This window comes from Salvia hispanica, chromosome 5 (assembly GCF_029641045.1).
Source record: "Salvia hispanica isolate PSC_SH4W2 chromosome 5, Shi_PSC_v1, whole genome shotgun sequence".
Taxonomy (NCBI): Eukaryota; Viridiplantae; Streptophyta; class Magnoliopsida; order Lamiales; family Lamiaceae; genus Salvia; species Salvia hispanica.
In genome coordinates, this window is record NC_142696.1 from 40,794,280 (window position 1) to 40,811,014 (window position 16,735).

The 16,735-nt window shown below is 33.5% G+C and overlaps 3 protein-coding genes and 1 pseudogene across 10 annotated transcripts; 3 read left to right on the plus strand and 1 right to left on the minus strand.

The window, feature by feature from the left end:
• The first annotated feature begins 715 nt into the window (after positions 1-715).
• On the plus strand, positions 716-3,044 carry LOC125188384 (Ribosomal protein L30/L7 family protein). 2 transcript variants are annotated; one of them, XM_048085192.2, is made up of 5 exons: positions 719-1,030; positions 1,381-1,478; positions 1,557-1,694; positions 2,490-2,592; positions 2,674-3,044. In XM_048085192.2, the coding sequence occupies exons 1-5, from the start codon at positions 842-844 to the stop codon at positions 2,887-2,889; spliced, it is 744 nt and encodes a 247-aa protein (XP_047941149.1). In that variant the 5' UTR covers positions 719-841; the 3' UTR covers positions 2,890-3,044. The 2 variants fall into 2 exon arrangements, with proteins under 2 accessions (XP_088914987.1, XP_047941149.1); XM_089058861.1 differs by having other exon boundaries at positions 716-1,030; positions 2,490-3,044.
• Positions 3,045-3,103: 59 nt separating this feature from the next.
• On the plus strand, positions 3,104-3,738 carry LOC125186971 (uncharacterized). The gene has a single exon (XM_048083464.2). It carries the CDS (start codon positions 3,255-3,257, stop codon positions 3,591-3,593), a length of 339 nt encoding a protein of 112 aa, XP_047939421.1. The 5' UTR covers positions 3,104-3,254; the 3' UTR covers positions 3,594-3,738.
• A 588-nt stretch (positions 3,739-4,326) lies between these two features.
• Positions 4,327-7,333, plus strand: LOC125188385 (uncharacterized). 6 transcript variants are annotated; one of them, XM_089058863.1, is made up of 5 exons: positions 4,327-4,385; positions 4,903-5,173; positions 5,430-6,167; positions 6,466-6,553; positions 6,771-7,333. In XM_089058863.1, exons 4-5 carry the CDS (start codon positions 6,482-6,484, stop codon positions 7,161-7,163), a joined length of 465 nt encoding a protein of 154 aa, XP_088914989.1. In that variant the 5' UTR covers positions 4,327-4,385; positions 4,903-5,173; positions 5,430-6,167; positions 6,466-6,481; the 3' UTR covers positions 7,164-7,333. The 6 variants fall into 6 exon arrangements, with proteins under 6 accessions (XP_088914989.1, XP_088914988.1, XP_047941150.1 ...); XM_089058862.1 differs by having other exon boundaries at positions 4,351-4,456; XM_048085193.2 differs by lacking the exon at positions 4,327-4,385 and having other exon boundaries at positions 4,393-5,173; positions 5,430-5,577; positions 6,048-6,167.
• A 2,949-nt stretch (positions 7,334-10,282) lies between these two features.
• Positions 10,283-12,040, minus strand: LOC125188898 (putative CCR4-associated factor 1 homolog 7 pseudogene; annotated as a pseudogene). The gene is made up of 2 exons (XR_016130948.1): positions 11,770-12,040; positions 10,283-11,576 (listed from the first exon to the last, which is right to left on the minus strand). The product of XR_016130948.1 is annotated as a putative CCR4-associated factor 1 homolog 7 pseudogene (transcript).
• Between the last annotated feature and the right edge of the window lie 4,695 nt (positions 12,041-16,735).

Here is a 16,735-nt window from a genome sequence, read left to right on the forward strand (position 1 = left end):
GGTTGGTATTTTATCTCCAAATTAAAATATTTTAATTTTGTGACAGATCCTCAATAGGATTGTTGATGTTTATTTGATCTCCATATTTTTATTACTCAGATTTAGTGTATTGTTTCATCAACAAAAACAATGTTGGTGTTCCAGCTTGAATTTCTTGAATGACATTTTAAACGGTAGAACTTTGACAATACATCTCACAGCTAACCATCGGCACTACAATAACAGTTACTATCTCGCCGTCAATGGTATATATTCGGAGATGCTGACCTTTGTGAAGTCATTATATTGCCGACAAAGATACACTGACACTAGTCAAGCTCTGCCACTGCAACCAAGCCCACACACCAAGGTCCGTCGCTATTATTCTATGAAATACATTTGGAAAAACTCTAGCTGTAACAACAAGTGAGTTGTGCAATTTAGATGGTGTATTTTATCGCTTTGAATTAAATATTATTTTAGAATTTTAATGAATTTCATATTTTAAATAAATTAGGATAAATAAATTATAATGTACAGGAAATTGAAAAAAAATTAAAATGATATATCAATTACTACTATAATTAAGTGAAGAAATAATAAGTTATGAAGGTTGTGACCTAACTATAAATAAGAAAACTTTAAAAGGTCTTTTTATAATTACTACAACTATAGGGGCGACTGTGTAATAACATTAGCTTGTGAAATTGAGTTTTATTTAGGGTTTAGACAGACGTTCGCTCCCTCTCTTAACTCTCCCGCCGTCGATGCTGGGCTAGCGTCTGCGAAATCGATTGATTCTCTTCCAATTATTCTCTCTTCTATTTGCATTATTGTTAATTTCGTCGGGTAAAATACAAAAATGGCGACGGAGGAGGCGGCCCCAGCGGCTCTAAATTACATACCGGAAGTCGTGCTGAAGAAGAGGAAGACTAATGAACAGTGGGCAGTCAGAAGAAAACTCCAGCAAGAGGAGAGGGCTAAGCGTCAAAAAAGCGGTAATTTTATCATCAAGAAGCCCGAGCAATTCATCCGAGAATATCGTGATAAGGTAATAACACTGCCTTTACTATTTTTCGTTTTCTCTCATATGTCTGTTGTATAATTGTATCTTCCAAGTCTATGCTTATTTCCGGATGTTCAAATGTGAATGTTTATGTGCGTGTATTTTTCTTCTTTTTGTGCACTTATATGTTGGGATATCTTTGGTCGATTGTTTAAAGTGTAGATTATACCAAATGTTAGTATATCGTTTGTCTTTCTGTGTGAAACTTGGTTTTGATGTTGTCATGAGCTTGCTGTAAACAATTTTGTTGAAATATGCGAATTTGATATTCCTGAAGAGCTTTGATGGTGATGTATAAGAGTTAGGGTTGTTCATATCTGCCATTTTGTTTCCAGGAATTGGACCTAGTTCAAATGAAGAGTAGGGGGAAGCGAATCAGATCAGCATCAGTAACACCGGAATCCAATCTTCTGTTTGTCATTCGCATACGAGGGTCAGCTTAAATAACCAATGCTTGTGTTTGTTATTTTTGGTTTACAAGTGTTGCTGAGTTTCAAGTTTGTTTCTTCAGAAAAAATGACATGCATCCAAAAACTCGGAAGATTCTGTATTCTTTGAAATTAAGGAAAATACGGACTGGAGTTTTTGTGAAGGCTAGTGCAGGAATGATGGAAATGTTACAAAAGGTGGAGCCGTATGTAACTTATGGGTATGTCATTCCCATTTTCTTCTGATACTTTGGTTTTTTATTGCTTTAGAAGTACTTCAACTACCCTCTATAATTCAGATTCACAAATTGGAATTCTTGGTTACGTTTATATTTATGGTTTGTTTCCTAGAAATATTTATGGTTTGTTTCCTAGAAAATGTGAAGTCAAGGCCTAGTCTTTTGCCAATCCTACTCCTATCACATATGTGTGGCTTGTTTAAATAGAACACTTATTTGAAATTTGTAGCAGTATAAAAATCGTGTTTTATTTATCATATCAATGCTCATAACTTTTGCTCTCTGCAGGAAATAATTGAATTTGGTTTTCTTGTAACCTATGTTCATGCTCGTACCTTTTGTTATGCATCAGGTTCTTTGAAATTTGTCTTGAAGCCTGCTGCTTTATCAGTTATAGAAATGTGTTTAGTCTTAATATAACACTACCTTTCACAGTATAATGCTAAACATCCTAAGTCAATTCCATGATGGCTGTTACTGATGCATGTAGATGGCAAATATTCACCACTAGCATGAATGTCAAGGAACATCTAGAACAAATCATGCTCAATCTTTAATAAAAAAGGGATGAAAAAATGATTTCTATTCCATTTCTTTTGTTGCATATATCTCTATCCCTCATGCTGCCATCTTTCTTGTGCTCCCATTTCTTCAAAGTTTACTCCTTTTTTGTCTATCTGAACAGTGAGATATCTGGTGAAGAACAAGCTCAATTAATATCCCACAGCAACATAATTCTCAATTCGTGAGTCTAAAAACAACTTGTTTGTGGTGTAGATATCCCAATGTGAAGAGTGTCAAGGACTTGATCTACAAGAAAGGTGTAGTAAGAGTTGGCAAGGAGAGGATTCCTTTAACCGATAACAACATTGTGGAACAGGTACAGCTAGTTATATTTTTCATTTCCCAGTGGATCGATCGGTTGGTAAGAAATTTTAACACGATAATATGCTTGTTGCAGGAATTGGGTAAGCATAGCATCATATGCATAGAAGACATTGTGAATGAGATTGTTGCTGTTGGTCCCCATTTCAAGTCAGTCACCAGTTTCCTCTGCCCCTTCGTGCTGAACAATCCGGAAAAGGTGCTGCAAGGAAAGAAGAAAAGGTTCGAAGACGGAGGAGATTCTGGAAATAGGAAGGATAAGATAAATGAGTTGATCAGCAAGATTAATTAGCATATTAGAAATGGTTGTTGGTCTTGAACTTGGAAGCTATTTAGTTTTAAATCTTTGTTTTTGATCGGGATTAATTCTCATGTTTTGGCAGCTAATGTTTTTGTGCAAGTGATATATTCGCGTTATGTTTAAATTGAGAATTTGATACCCATGAATTCGATGTGGATGCATTATTTCTGGTATAGAATAAGTAAGTAAATTAAAGAAAAACATAAATGGTTTCTTCCCCAAAAGCAACTAACTTTTTGTACAAAAATAATTTTTTGGTGATTAAACAACTACGAAGATTAGCAGATTATCTCATTTGCTTCCACGGAAAAAAATAGTAACGCTAGTTTGCTAATTCTTCCACATTAGCAGACTTAATGGAAAACGGCGACGACTGGTTGGCCGCCGACAAACTGTATCACGTTCTTTTCTGCTTCTTCATTTCCGTCGTTTGCTCTCTACTCGCGGCAAGGACTCGCTACCCATTCCTCCGCCGCCGCAGTATTTGGATCGGATCACTCCTATCATTTGCGGCCGGCGCCGCTAAGGAGTTTGCCGACGAATTGGGCTATTTCGAATCAGCTGGTGCATCTGCCAAGGATGCGGTTGCTGATTTGATCGGGATTCTACTCGCTGCAGTGATTCTCTACCTGTTCAATTATAGGGCATCAGGGGCTATCTGGCTGGATCAACACCGGGAGCTTGACATGGTTTGAATAATTGAATTGGTGATGACAGCGTTGTTTGAGATTTTGCTGCTCAAGGATTTAGGTGATTGTTGTTGTTCGTTGGCATATTTGGATTCATGGATTACTTCGTTATTTTTCATGGAGTCGAAAGTTTGATGTTTGTTGCTCGCAATCATTTCTTTCTTAGGATTATTTGCATACAACATGCCATTGAGATCGTTGCAGCAAGCACCACCAATTCGATAATTTTGTTATAATACTAATAATATGGAGTCACTGCGGAGAGAGCAATATGAACTTGGGCAAAAGTGTCACAATATGAATGAATTTAGGCAAAAGCGTTTGTGGAATGGTTTAAGAGATGTGTCAGCAGATTAGGTATCGAAATTGAGCTGCAAATCAATTACTTTTTCGAAATGATGCATGAATGAAATTTTGGTTTGGAACTGAGATGCAAAGCCGTGAACTTATACATTAGAATTTCAAAATTGATTCTGGGGTTAACAGCAGGTTAGTGTAAGTGTAAAACGACATTCTTTGAAGCAGTTTTAGAAGAACTTCAGATTGACCACACAGTTTTCTACATAGTCTGTAGTTAGTGTATTGTTTTATGTCGGTTAGCTTCAATATATGCAAAGCTCGTGCTATCATGACTCAGTATGCAGTTATTCCTTTTTCCTAGTGAAGGTATTTTTTTTAGAGAACACTCAATTAGAAGAGCATGGCAAGTAATTGATGTGTGTTTTGAATATGGTGTAAGGCTTAGGTGAAAGCTTCAAGGTTCGTTTCTTAAGCCATGGAGATCCAAGGTTTTTGTTGGTATGATGACATTGATCATTCATGTTGCCTCTTGGCTTTCCATGGTTTCCTGCTTGCGTACATCTTAAAGGGTAGATTTATTGCTCCTATACTGGATATCATGATTTGGGATTCCGAATTTGCATAAAATTGTTGCATACATATGTTGATTAGCACATGATATCTAGCAGTACATACTTCAGAAAGAAGAATAGAGCAAAACATTTGGCCACAGATGTCTGTAGTGCAAATGAGCGTGTTCTTGTAGTTTCGAATGAGAGAAGAGGTGCATTCAGTTTATTTAATACAAGTGAAATTCTTTCCTGCATTCACTTCTGTGTAGTCGCTGTTTGATATTCTTGTTATTGTATACAGTCATATCTTCTACAGACTACAATTGTCCTATACTTGTTCATTCATGTGTCGATATGAAATAGAATATCGATATGACTTAACTATGTTAGCAATTCATATATTTGAAATCTTAAAGCCAAATTCAGTTCAAATTTCTTTGCTTGATCAGTGATCTTTTGAGTAGGCAGTTTCCCTGAGCACACAAGTGGATCTATTAACTCGGACGGGAAGGGACTTAAATAGAAAAGGGGGAAAACACAGGTATGAAGAAGGGACTTGAATTGAAAATACTTGTGGTTCCTCCCTTTTCTATTCAATTGGTGGAGGGCCGAGGGCTCCCTGAGCAGGAAGCAGATGCCAAGCATTGCCATCACTCTCGTCAAAAATTCAAAGCAGAATCTGAAGAGTGGGAAGCTCCAACTCCTACCAAGAGATTGAGATCACACACCAGAAAGGTTGACCGTCTTCCACTACATAATTTCTGCTTTGATTTGTATGCATTATGCATATGTGTAGAAACTAGAAACGAGTTAATTTTGAGATGCAATTCATTAATAGTTCTGCCACTTGTCAAACTCAGCTTTTGTATCTTTGTAGTTTGTTCCATGTTTGGAGGCCCTATTCCTTGCTTAATATGCTTGCTAAACTCACATTTGTTCATCTTATGTATTGGATGTTATACTTATTTGATGGTATATGATTGATTGTCAGGACAATTGTAGAGGCAGTGCAGTTTTGACACCTACGAGGAATCCCAGAAGGATGCTCGGGATAAGGGTGGTGAATTGGAGAGAAATGAATGAGACGATGAATTATTGGTGCAATCACAAAAGAGCGCGCTAAGGTGGTAATGATGAAGGTAGTGTTTTGATTGATCAAAGGTTTTGCATGATTGTATAGCATGATTGATGAGATTGTAAATGAATCTATTTGTTATCAAGGCTTGAGTGATGTTGCCATCCACATTGGGATAAAGAGTTTAGTAGAAATGCCTGCAATTAGTAATCTACCAATCCACACATTGCGATTTTGCTAATAAATTTTTACTACTCTGTTTTACCTTCCAGTTTTCATTAATAATAATAATAATAATAATAATAATAATAATTGTGATTTGTGAGTAATAACTTTACTTTTATTTTTATAACTATAATAATAATAATAATAATAATAATAAAATTACAAGAACATAAATATAAAAGTAAATCTACACTATATAAAACTAAAATAAAAAAAAATCTGAATCTATAATAATAAAATGCCCTGTCCATATGAGAAGCATTTTTGGGAGTTTATAAACATGAAAAAACTAATTTGTGTTATATGTAGAGTAGTAGCGTAGGCAGTCCAAGTGATGCAGAGGATAGACTGAAGTCCCTCATTCAAAATCTTGGTTTTCTTCTCCAGGAAGATAATCCTATTTCGCCGATTCACATTTCCTCTGCACAGGTGAGCAAACATGTTTATCGAGTATTTTGTCTTTGCTTTTTTTACAACTGAATATTCATAACCGATGCATCACCTTTGATTTCGCATCTTCTGTTATTCATGCCCAATTTTTACGCATTTTTGACCATGCTATCTGCGATCTACATCACTCTCTCCAAAGTTTGTCACTCATTTTGTGTTTTTCTGCCACCAACAAAAACATTTCACGCATCAATCAAATAAACCCTAGAATTCAAATCGACATTCTTATCACATTAGCGATAGATATACATTCACTCCTTCTCACTATTCAAAGCAGAGAGCAAACTCTCGCTATGAAAGGAAAAGCTACTCGAGTTTCCATCAAGAGGCTCAACCCCGCCAGACAAGATGAAGATGCTGCTAAGGTTCCTCTTTAAACTCTCTATCATGCCTTTGTTAATCACACTCTGTGTTTGTGGAACTCATCCTGCTTCAATTCAGAATTCATGAGATAGGAGTAAAACAACCCCCAATTTTTGTTTAAATGGACTAGCAAAGCTCTTATACTATATTATCTAATTTATTCTGTAAAACTTTGTTGTTTTATGCTATGATTGAGAGAGTAATTGGTTTTATATGAAGATGGAGAAGGAGCTTCTTGATAGGGTTACACGGTTTGAAAGCCATATCCATACGTTGAAATCTGAATGTCGACGCCTCTGCATTAGCCTTGGTGATGTTACTGAGCTTGATCAAACGAGTGTTGCATATATGAAGCCGAGCTTTAGCAAAGTTATGGTGAATCTGTCTGGCATAATCCGTGATTTTGAAGGATTGACTCAAGACTTCATCAGTCTGAAGGAAGCCAGCACTCGTTCAACTCATCTTGTTAATGCCTATGTCAAATTCGATATCAACCGATGTCAAAACTTTAAAGCTAAAGTGATCCAGAGATTCCAAGATATGACACAGGAAGTAATCAACATCAAAGCCTCGTTGGAGAAGAAGATTCCTGTAACGAATGAGGACAATTAGATATGTCATTTTATAATGATGATTATGATCTTATATAGCCAACAATTTTTCTCTTATATGCTTGAATGCCTGTCATCTTGTTGTGGCTATACATTTCGTAGTTTTTTGTACCTAAGAATTTGTAGATTTTGCTCTATTAGTTCTACATATATATATGTTATGTTTGATTTTGTTGTTTTTATGCATCGCTTCAATTCCACTTCTTTTATGTTATGTGTGATTTTGTTGTTTTTATGGGTCACATCGGCTCCACAGCTTTATTTTTAGCAAGATTATTTTTTTCAAATTTATGTGGAGATATTTGAAACAAGTACAATAAGATGATACTGTGTTAAGAATTCTTATTGAATAATTGAGTGAGTAAACAGTCCTATTATATTAGAGGGAATGAACTAGTTGGATGGACCTACACTAATACATGTATCTATATTAAAAGTAGTACATATGATTAATACTAGGAGTTGGAGCATTGGTTCATGAATATAGAAAATTCATTAATCTTCAGTACTCATCCCGGTAACCCCAAGCTTCTCTCTCAGAAACTGAAATTTAACTTCAGTGCTGCAATACTTAAAGTTGGATTTCTCCACTTGCATTTACTTCCCTAATGATACTACTTGTGATATAGATGTGCTTAGTTTGACAATGGTACACCAAATTCGCTGTGGTCGAATTGTTGTCAGGGTATCACTCTATTGAACTTTGCTTCTTCTCTCTCTCTTCAGCCAAATTGCTTGATTTGCAGCTTCTGCAGCTGCCACATACTCAGTTCGGTAGATTATGGCAAGGATTTTGAACAAAATTCATGGCTTCAATGGATTCAATATTTTAGTTGGTGCCACAACACTGCAAGATCCAGCTAAGAGCATTGTGTTATTGAACTCGACATGATAATTTGTTGATGTTGTTTATCCCACAACAGAGACTAAACGTAGCACAAAAATATGTTTTGCAGCATGTCTGTGTTTTTTATTTTGCTTCCTCTATTTTCAAGTTATGGATCCGCCACTAATCAAAACGACACTGTTTCCCCCGATTTTCTAAATCCCACCAATTACTACCTTATAACAACCTCCCCACTTCATCCGGAACCTGGCACAGATATTAAAAAAAATGTGTGTAATGTATTAAATAAAAATATAATAAAATATGGAAGAAAAAGTAGAGGAAATAAAGTAAGAGAAAGAAAAAGTAAGTGAAAAGAAATATGTTGGGTTTTACAAAAAAAAAGGAAACGACTCCACTACTATGGAACGTGTCAAAATATCAAAATGACTCTACTAGTATGGATTGAAGGAGTAGTTGCTTGTAGATGTATTACTTTAATCTTTAGCAAACTAAGATAAATTATTTATTGATATATTATATTACAATTATTTTTAGATGTGTAACAACAGTGAATTTAAGTTATTGCTAATACCAATTGTGATTATGATTGTTGAGTAATCAATCAATACTTTTTCTTACTTAAAGACGAAAAGGAAAAGGCAAAGTGATTTTTACCGACTAAACTTTAGCACTATTCAGCAAGAAGCCCAAAAGCCCATTCTTGTTAGTTCATTTTAGATTCTAATATGGAGTACTATAATATTCAACTTAATTTTCAACTTACAATGTAATTTTCAGATTTCCCGAAACCATTCAATTCAAATCATGAATTTGTTTTATATCCATTGAGATCATAAAAATTATTGGTGAGTATTAGATGCAAGAACAACAACCGACATGAGCAATAATACGGCCCAAAAACATGTACCCACAAAGTATTAAAGGAATCTGAGTCTCGAATTATTGGATACGTATAAAATTAATGCTTACTTAGATAAAATTTTGATTCATATTGTTGCGTTCAATTTGTCAATTATTTTCCCACAAGGTTTTCAATTGAGCGTGTAAAATTTCTGGCTTAATATCTGTGTATATGCACGTACTACATCTCGATTATTTTTGTAATTTTGTGGTGATGATCATTGCCAACCCAAGCAATATGATTTGTGAAGAATTATTACAAATGTTATTTTTATATACAGAATTATGAATATGATGAGTAACATGGCAGGCATGATGTATATATAATATTATTTCATCTAACCACTTATCATGCCGTTCTTGACTTTATTGTAATGGGTGTATTTTTAATTGTAGGTTCTCTCCTCTGACCAATCTGTATAGAAATATTAGAGTGCAATTATTTTTTATAATTATGTATGTAAACGACTTTTTTTTCTTTATTACTACGATATCTCCAATCCTACTTTTAATTAAAAAAATTTGAATAAAGAATAATCTGGTTTACTAATTGAGATGTGTTATAGTATTTGTATACGATTGTAACAGGAAATAGGAAACATAAATTCAACGAAAAATGTTAAATTGTTATTGTCATTTGGTTATTATTATTATTATTATTATTATTATTATTATTATAATTATTATTGTTGTTGTTGTTGTTGTTGTTGAAAAGAGAATAAACATAAATAGAGATGAGACATTTATAAGAATGAAAATGAGACGAGTGTCATATTCAAAAGAAAATGAAAATTTATTACTTATTCCATACAAATTTTAATTTAATGCCTTTTTCTATTAATATAACAGGCTGAACAAGTTATTCCAAGAGGCAAAATATAATTAAAATCAAGATAAATGGACGTACATAAATCGATCAAACTATTACTGTTATCGCACTGAATTGCACCTTCTATATTTGACTCGAATGATTTATCATAATTTCACTCAAAAAAATAAACTTATTTTAAGATAATCATGCAATATTATTTTCATAAAGTCTGCATTTAAAATAGTTATGTTTTTATCGAAATCCACGCGTCTATTAAAGTTCATCGTATTTTCCGTCACTTTTAAAATTCATTGAAAATAATAGATTTTGAGGAAATTTGGCTATTATCCTTCAAAAAACTTCAAAAAAGGATATGGTTTACGGTTTACCTACTCTACCAATGAAATCCCATTTCTTCCGGCAAAATTCATACATAAACCACACCCATCACTACATTACTAATGTACTACAATTCTTGTGTTGCCCAAACTCAATGTGATATATTCTCTCTAAGCATAGGTAATAAAACACAGGACTAAGCCAAATATATAGAAATTAATTTCAGAAAACAGAATTTATAACTCAAATTCACAAAGCTAAAACTTGTATAGTGTACAAATGCGAGGCACCTCAAATCTTGGCAGTGCACAACACACCTAGTTTTTTTAACCAACATCCTAGAAATCACATTTTCTTTATTTTTTTCTTCTTCCATTCCACCTTCTGCCTGCTCTATTACTCAACACCTAAACCATACAACACACCAGAATACTTCTCCACTGCTCCATTGAAGAACTTCTCCCTCATCTTCATGAACGCTGCCGATGTCAGCAAGCTGTCCGAGCCCGCCTGGTGGGAGATCCCCACTCTCTCCACATCCAGCAGCTCGGCCAGCTTGCTCAGCCCGCCGTGGAGGCTGTTGGAGAACTTCATCAGATGCTTCACGTCGTACAGCACCGGGAAATACACTTTGATCAATGTGAAGAACCCTTCCTGCGACTCCGGCAGCTTCCTGCAAGTCAAGATCTTGAGCAAGTACCCGAAATCATAGCCGCTGTGGAACGTGATCCAATGCATATCTCCATTCAGAACGATCCCAGACGACATCAGGAGCTCCCCGAACCTCAATGCATCAATGCCCTTGTCAGTGTTCTTGGCAAAATCAATGCCGCTCTGGCGCAGGAGCTCGATTGATTCCAGTGCTGCCACGTCCTCGTTCGGATTGAACTCGCGGAAGTTGAACTGCCAGATGCAGTACTTATCAGTGCCGCACGTTGGCAAGTTCCCCTTCTCGTCGGAGAATGTTAGCCCCAATTGAATCAGCTTCAGCAAATCCACATTGTCTCTCAATGTGTGGTAGTGGAGGTCATTGGTGTTCTTGAAATTTCCAACCGGCCGGATCACGATACCGGGGAACTCAGTGTCCATGGCGATGAAGGGATAATCATCAATTATCTCACGGATCAGCGCGAATTCTGCATCCAGATTGTCGGCATAAACCTCCCGGATTTGAATCGAATCGCTTTTATGTAACACAGACATTTTCACAAACACAATCAGAGCAAGTTGACCACAATATTTAAAATCGAAAACCCCCAAATTTCTCTGTACCGACACGGTTAGGAATTAGATCTTGCGAAGAGCACTAGAAGCAGATCTGTTAAAATAAAAGTCGTCGTTTCTTCACGAAATCAGCTGAAACACACCAGATCTACGCGATCCGCTGAAATAAGAGTAAACCTTAAATTAAAGAGCTGGATCGCGAGTTTCTAATGGCCCAAACGCTCAAGATTTGAGCTTTAGAAGAACCCCCGAAACAAAAGGATTAAAGATTCATGATTTATACACCAGATCTGCAAAAAACAAAAACCAAAACACGAGATCAGCTCGAAATCAACAAATCCTCACAAATCAATTAAGCAAAAATCAGCATCACAAGTCTCCAATTCAGATCCAAAAAAAAGGAACTAAACCTAATCAAATACATACAGAAACAATTGATTCAGAAAGGATTAACCCTTTTTAATGGAATAGAAATGAAATTACCTGAGAAACTCTAAATTCAAAGGAGGCGAACCAGTCAAATATAGGAAGGATACACACAAACACAACAAGCAAGTATTATACGGTGTACAGATACAGATACAGATACAGATACAGGAGGAGAGCGGGTTTGGGCCTCGAAATGAGAACTGCGAAGCGAATAAAAAACCGAAGAGAGAATAGATAGATAGAGAGAGAGAGTTCTTAGAAAGTGATGTGAACACAGAAGCGACGCATTTTCCTGTGCTGGGCATCAAAAGAAAAAGAAAAAAAAAGTTAGATGGATTTCGATTCCAGCGCTTATTTAGTTGTTTTAGAGCTGTATAAATGGACAATTATCCCTTAATTTTAAATTGCAATCTATTCCCAGTATTTCCTTAATCACTGTATACATAGACTTTTTACTATATTCTGTTATTTTCGTGTTTTGATTTAATGCTCTCCTATTTGTCTTTTGATATGAAATTATAGTAAGCATTAATTACTTAGTGTGTTTTATTTACTTTTCTCCATATTCAATCATATTTCAATATACCAATGCATTCGGGTTTCATTAGAAATTTCATTATTTATCATTTATCACTAAGACAAAATAAGCAAGTCAATAAATATTTTTAATTCTACACATTTGGTATTAGAAATTTCAATATTTATTTTAGATATATCTCCTATTTTATTCCCTAATCCTACATATTTTTATATTTTATTTATTATTAGCAACAAATTCAATTCCAAAACAAAAATAATTTGAGCAAGGCCGAGTAAATAACACAAGCAAGAAAATAATAAGGAATATAATCATGCAACACAAAGACAACAATAGATGACAATCAAGCAAGATTGTCTAGAACGAACATGCATAAGACGGAACAACTCAACATTCACCGCTCATAATATTGAATGTAACTTACTACACTTGAAGTACACCAATCTAATGAAAATTAAGACTGACTGGCCGTTGTCATTTGCACAAATAGTCAAATACCAAATTTAAAAATATTTTGATCATAAAGTAAATTTTAAAAGTAGATTAATATCATCATAACATTTGATTGACTAGTACATTATAATGACCATTAAAATAGATGCTTACATATATTTTTCATGCAAATTTCTTCTAGCAAGCCTATGCGATTAGAATTTCGTTAAAATGCTTGTAAAATTACTTTTAGGTTTATATATAGCGTGCAAAAAATTATTTGAATAGATGGAGTTATATGAAATTTAAAAATTTTAAATTATTTAAGCAATGCCAACTATAATTGAAAATGGTAAATGTAATCATATATTAAAAATATACATTTATATAGCATTGAGTTTGCAGTATTATACTCCCTCCGTTCTAGATAATTTGTCTCATTTTTTCATTTCGGTCTGTCCCACATAATTTGTCTCATTTCACTTTTTAATATTTTTAGTAGTGGACCTCATATTTCACTAACTCATTAATACTCACATTTTATTATAAAACTAATATATAAAAGTAGGACTCACATTCCACTAATTTTTTCAACTCACTTTTTCTTATATATCTTTAAACTCATACTCGGTCAAAGTGAGACGAATTATCTGGGAGAGATGAAATAATATTGAATGTGTATATCATTATAAGTAAATTACGTGATTTGGTCAAATTTTACAAGAATCGAGATATTATCATAATCGATTGTGATATTAATTGACATAATTACTCTTAATCATTATAATAAATTAAATTTGGTTGTCAGATGTCATATATCTTACTCATTCGATATTATAATCCTAATTTTGATATTTGATTTAATTATATAAAATGAGATTCAATTCAGTTTTAATTAACCCTGTATAGGATAGCCTGCATTCGTAATTTCACATCCCAATTTTTTTTATAAGGTTAAGAAGATAATTAGATTACTCCAACTTTTCAAATAAATCAGATGAAGCGTCAAAGTAATTATTACTGTATTATTTTGAAAATCCTGAGACAAATTTTACACAGAGTTATATTTTAATTGATATTGGATTTATAAGATGTTGCAATTATAATTAGTGATAGTATTTGTTCGGAACATGTGATATTACTTTTTTAATAATACCATTTGGTTTATGAAATACATTTATTTTCGCCATAAGCTTGACTTCTTAATATAAGGCAAGACACGTGGACAGCAACATATATCCCTAAAAACACTTCCCCTTAAATCTTGATGCCCATATTTCTCTTTAGATTGTTCTAAATTCTAATTAAAATGACATCTTTCTGTATTTATAATAATAATAATAATAATAATAATAATAATAATAATAATAATAATAATAATAATAAATCTCATAACAAAAGATTTAATTTTTTTTTTATTCTTTTATTTATTATGATCCACAATTCTATCAAAAAAACTGTGTCTTGTAAAAAAAATTATTTTTAACGAAAACGGAGGGAATAATTGATTTACAGAATACAAAAAACGTGGTTTGCATGTTTTTTTAATCTGTTCATTATGCTTTATTTTATTGAGATAGTATAGTACTATAGCCCAACAATTGGGTTTTGTTTTTTCTTCAAATTGGAGAAGCATTTTAGGCAGACATCTTCTCATTATCAATTTGAAAATGAACTTAACGAATGATATGGCGTGCCTACTAGTATAAGCTAGCCCCACTTAATAGTTTATTTATAAATGTTAAATTGCTATTGATTATTTGCGCATGTCTTAATAAAAACTGTTTCTCTTCGACTAATAATGGAGTATTTATTTAGTGATGTGATGTAATCCTATATTTATTAATCTTATTGATAATAATGTATGTTCTTTCTCATATTATCTTTCAGTTGAATTGTATTCTATTTTAATAAAAAAAAATGATTTTCTAATCATTTACTTTCATCCCATATTTTATTCTCTATTAGTATCTAACCTATTCGATACATGACATGAATTTTATTTTCTTAAGAAAATACTAATACTAGAATGGGATGCCCACTTGACTTCCTCAGGGAGCTGGATTCCCTGCCGTGCAAAATGCCACAGCAGGGCCACAGCAAGGGATGCTGTGGTGATCTACACCACAAACTAATTTTATATACTTGTATTGTTTATTTTCATTTTAAGAATGAAGGGTTTGGATCACCACAGCATCCCCTGCTGCATCCCCTGCTGTGGCATTTTGCACAGCAGGGGATCCAGCTCCCTTCCTCAGCCGAACGTTGTCATTTTTCCAATTACTTCCTTTTCCCACATTTTTTAAGTTATTTTTGTTTCACTCATTTTAAAAAAATAATAATAATAAATAATTAAAATGAAAAAAAATAAAATAATAGAGAATAATGTGAAGTAGAGTTTTCTTTATATTATTATTTCTCTTACATTACTCTCTTCCATTTAAATATTTATTAATATCATTTTTCCATAAATGAGTGCAAAAAGAAGTGACACAATTAACATGAGTCGGAGGGAGTATTATTTTTTATGGCGGAATATTGGATCTTGAGCATAATTTGTCAGGATATTCTATTTGTGAAAGAAATAGAAAATTCTTACTTTTACTATCTGAATTTTCTTGTAGACAAAAACATAGTACATCACATGATTACATCCCAAATATGAAAGCAAAGTTATCGTCGATAGGGTTGGCACAGTACGGTATACCGCACCGAGAATGTCATACCGCATACCGTACCGCAAATTGCGGTATGACTAAATGTCATACTTATACCTTACCAAATTTTTCGGTATACCACATTGCGGTATACCGAAAATTCGGTATGTCAAAATTTGAAAACCTTTACCTTACCGATATTTCGGTATATACCGCGGTATACCGCAAATCATACCTGTTTGATATATAAATGCGGTATACCGAAAATTCGGTATGTCAAAATTTGAAAACCTTTACCTTACCGATATTTCGGTATATACCGCGGTATACCGCAAATCATACCTGTTTGATATATAAAATATTGAAGAATTGAGATTTAGAATTAGGGCAAAACAATGAATTAATGATGGCTGCTACTGCTTTACGAATTATGCCTCTAATCTTTCTTTAGTTTTAAAAATATAAATATTATTATAATTTTATAAATAATATATATATTAAAAAAATATATTTATTAACGGTATATACCGCAAAATTACGGTATATACCGTAATTTTGCAGTACATACCGTAATTGCGGTATGATGCGGTATACCGCGGTATATGCAAAATCCATACCTTTACCGTACCTTAATCTACCGGTAAGGTATCATACCGTACCGAAAAGTGCGGTATACCGAAAATTCGGTATTTTCAGTATTTTTTCGGTATGGTAAGTGCAGTATTTCGGTATGTTTTGCCAGCCCTAATCGTCGACATACAAACTATAACGCTTTTAGATTTGAGATAAATGAGAGGGAGTCGATACACTTGAAAATAAAGCAACAACCCAATAAATATTAATAGTCCTTCCAAAACCGTTCACTTCCTGCTCTTTTCTCCTCTTTCATTAATCACGAGAACAAAAATAATTTTTTCATTTGTCCCAACTTAATCACCTTCATCTCAAATATATGGAGATGTCTCAGATGTGTATATTATGAAAATGAAAATTGCGATCTTGAGAGCTTCATAATCAAACACCGATAACCTTATACAGTACATATTTTGTACACAGCGCTAGAAATAACAAAATAGAGTTATAAACCCAGTAAACCTTCCCAATAATCTATGCAAAAATTTCAATTAAATGAATTAAATCAGGCTTGTGAACAATTTTACAATCCTATCCTACCAATAATTTTGGATCGCAACAATTATTTATACTCTTTTTAAAACCTTTCACTATTTCTTCTTCTAAAATATTTTCAATTTTCCCATTAATCACAAAAACAAAAATGATCCTTTCATTTTCCAATTTTATTACTTTTCATCTATATATTGAAATATAGTATAACTTTTCCACTTTCAGGTCCTTCAATTATCGTAAGTAAAAAAAAAGTTTCAGTTTATAA

Excerpts from the sequence above, each read along its gene's own strand:
- LOC125186971 (XM_048083464.2), top strand. The coding sequence starts at position 3,255 with ATGGAAAACGGCGACGACTGGTTGGCCGCCGACAAACTGTATCACGTT.
- LOC125188385 (XM_089058863.1), top strand. The coding sequence starts at position 6,482 with ATGAAAGGAAAAGCTACTCGAGTTTCCATCAAGAGGCTCAACCCCGCC. Across the intron at positions 6,554-6,770 it reads AAGATGAAGATGCTGCTAAG|ATGGAGAAGGAGCTTCTTGA; the intron begins GTTCCTCTTTAA and ends TTTTATATGAAG.
- LOC125188384 (XM_089058861.1), top strand. The coding sequence starts at position 842 with ATGGCGACGGAGGAGGCGGCCCCAGCGGCTCTAAATTACATACCGGAA. Across the intron at positions 1,031-1,380 it reads TCCGAGAATATCGTGATAAG|GAATTGGACCTAGTTCAAAT; the intron begins GTAATAACACTG and ends TTTTGTTTCCAG. Across the intron at positions 1,695-2,489 it reads GAGCCGTATGTAACTTATGG|ATATCCCAATGTGAAGAGTG; the intron begins GTATGTCATTCC and ends TTTGTGGTGTAG.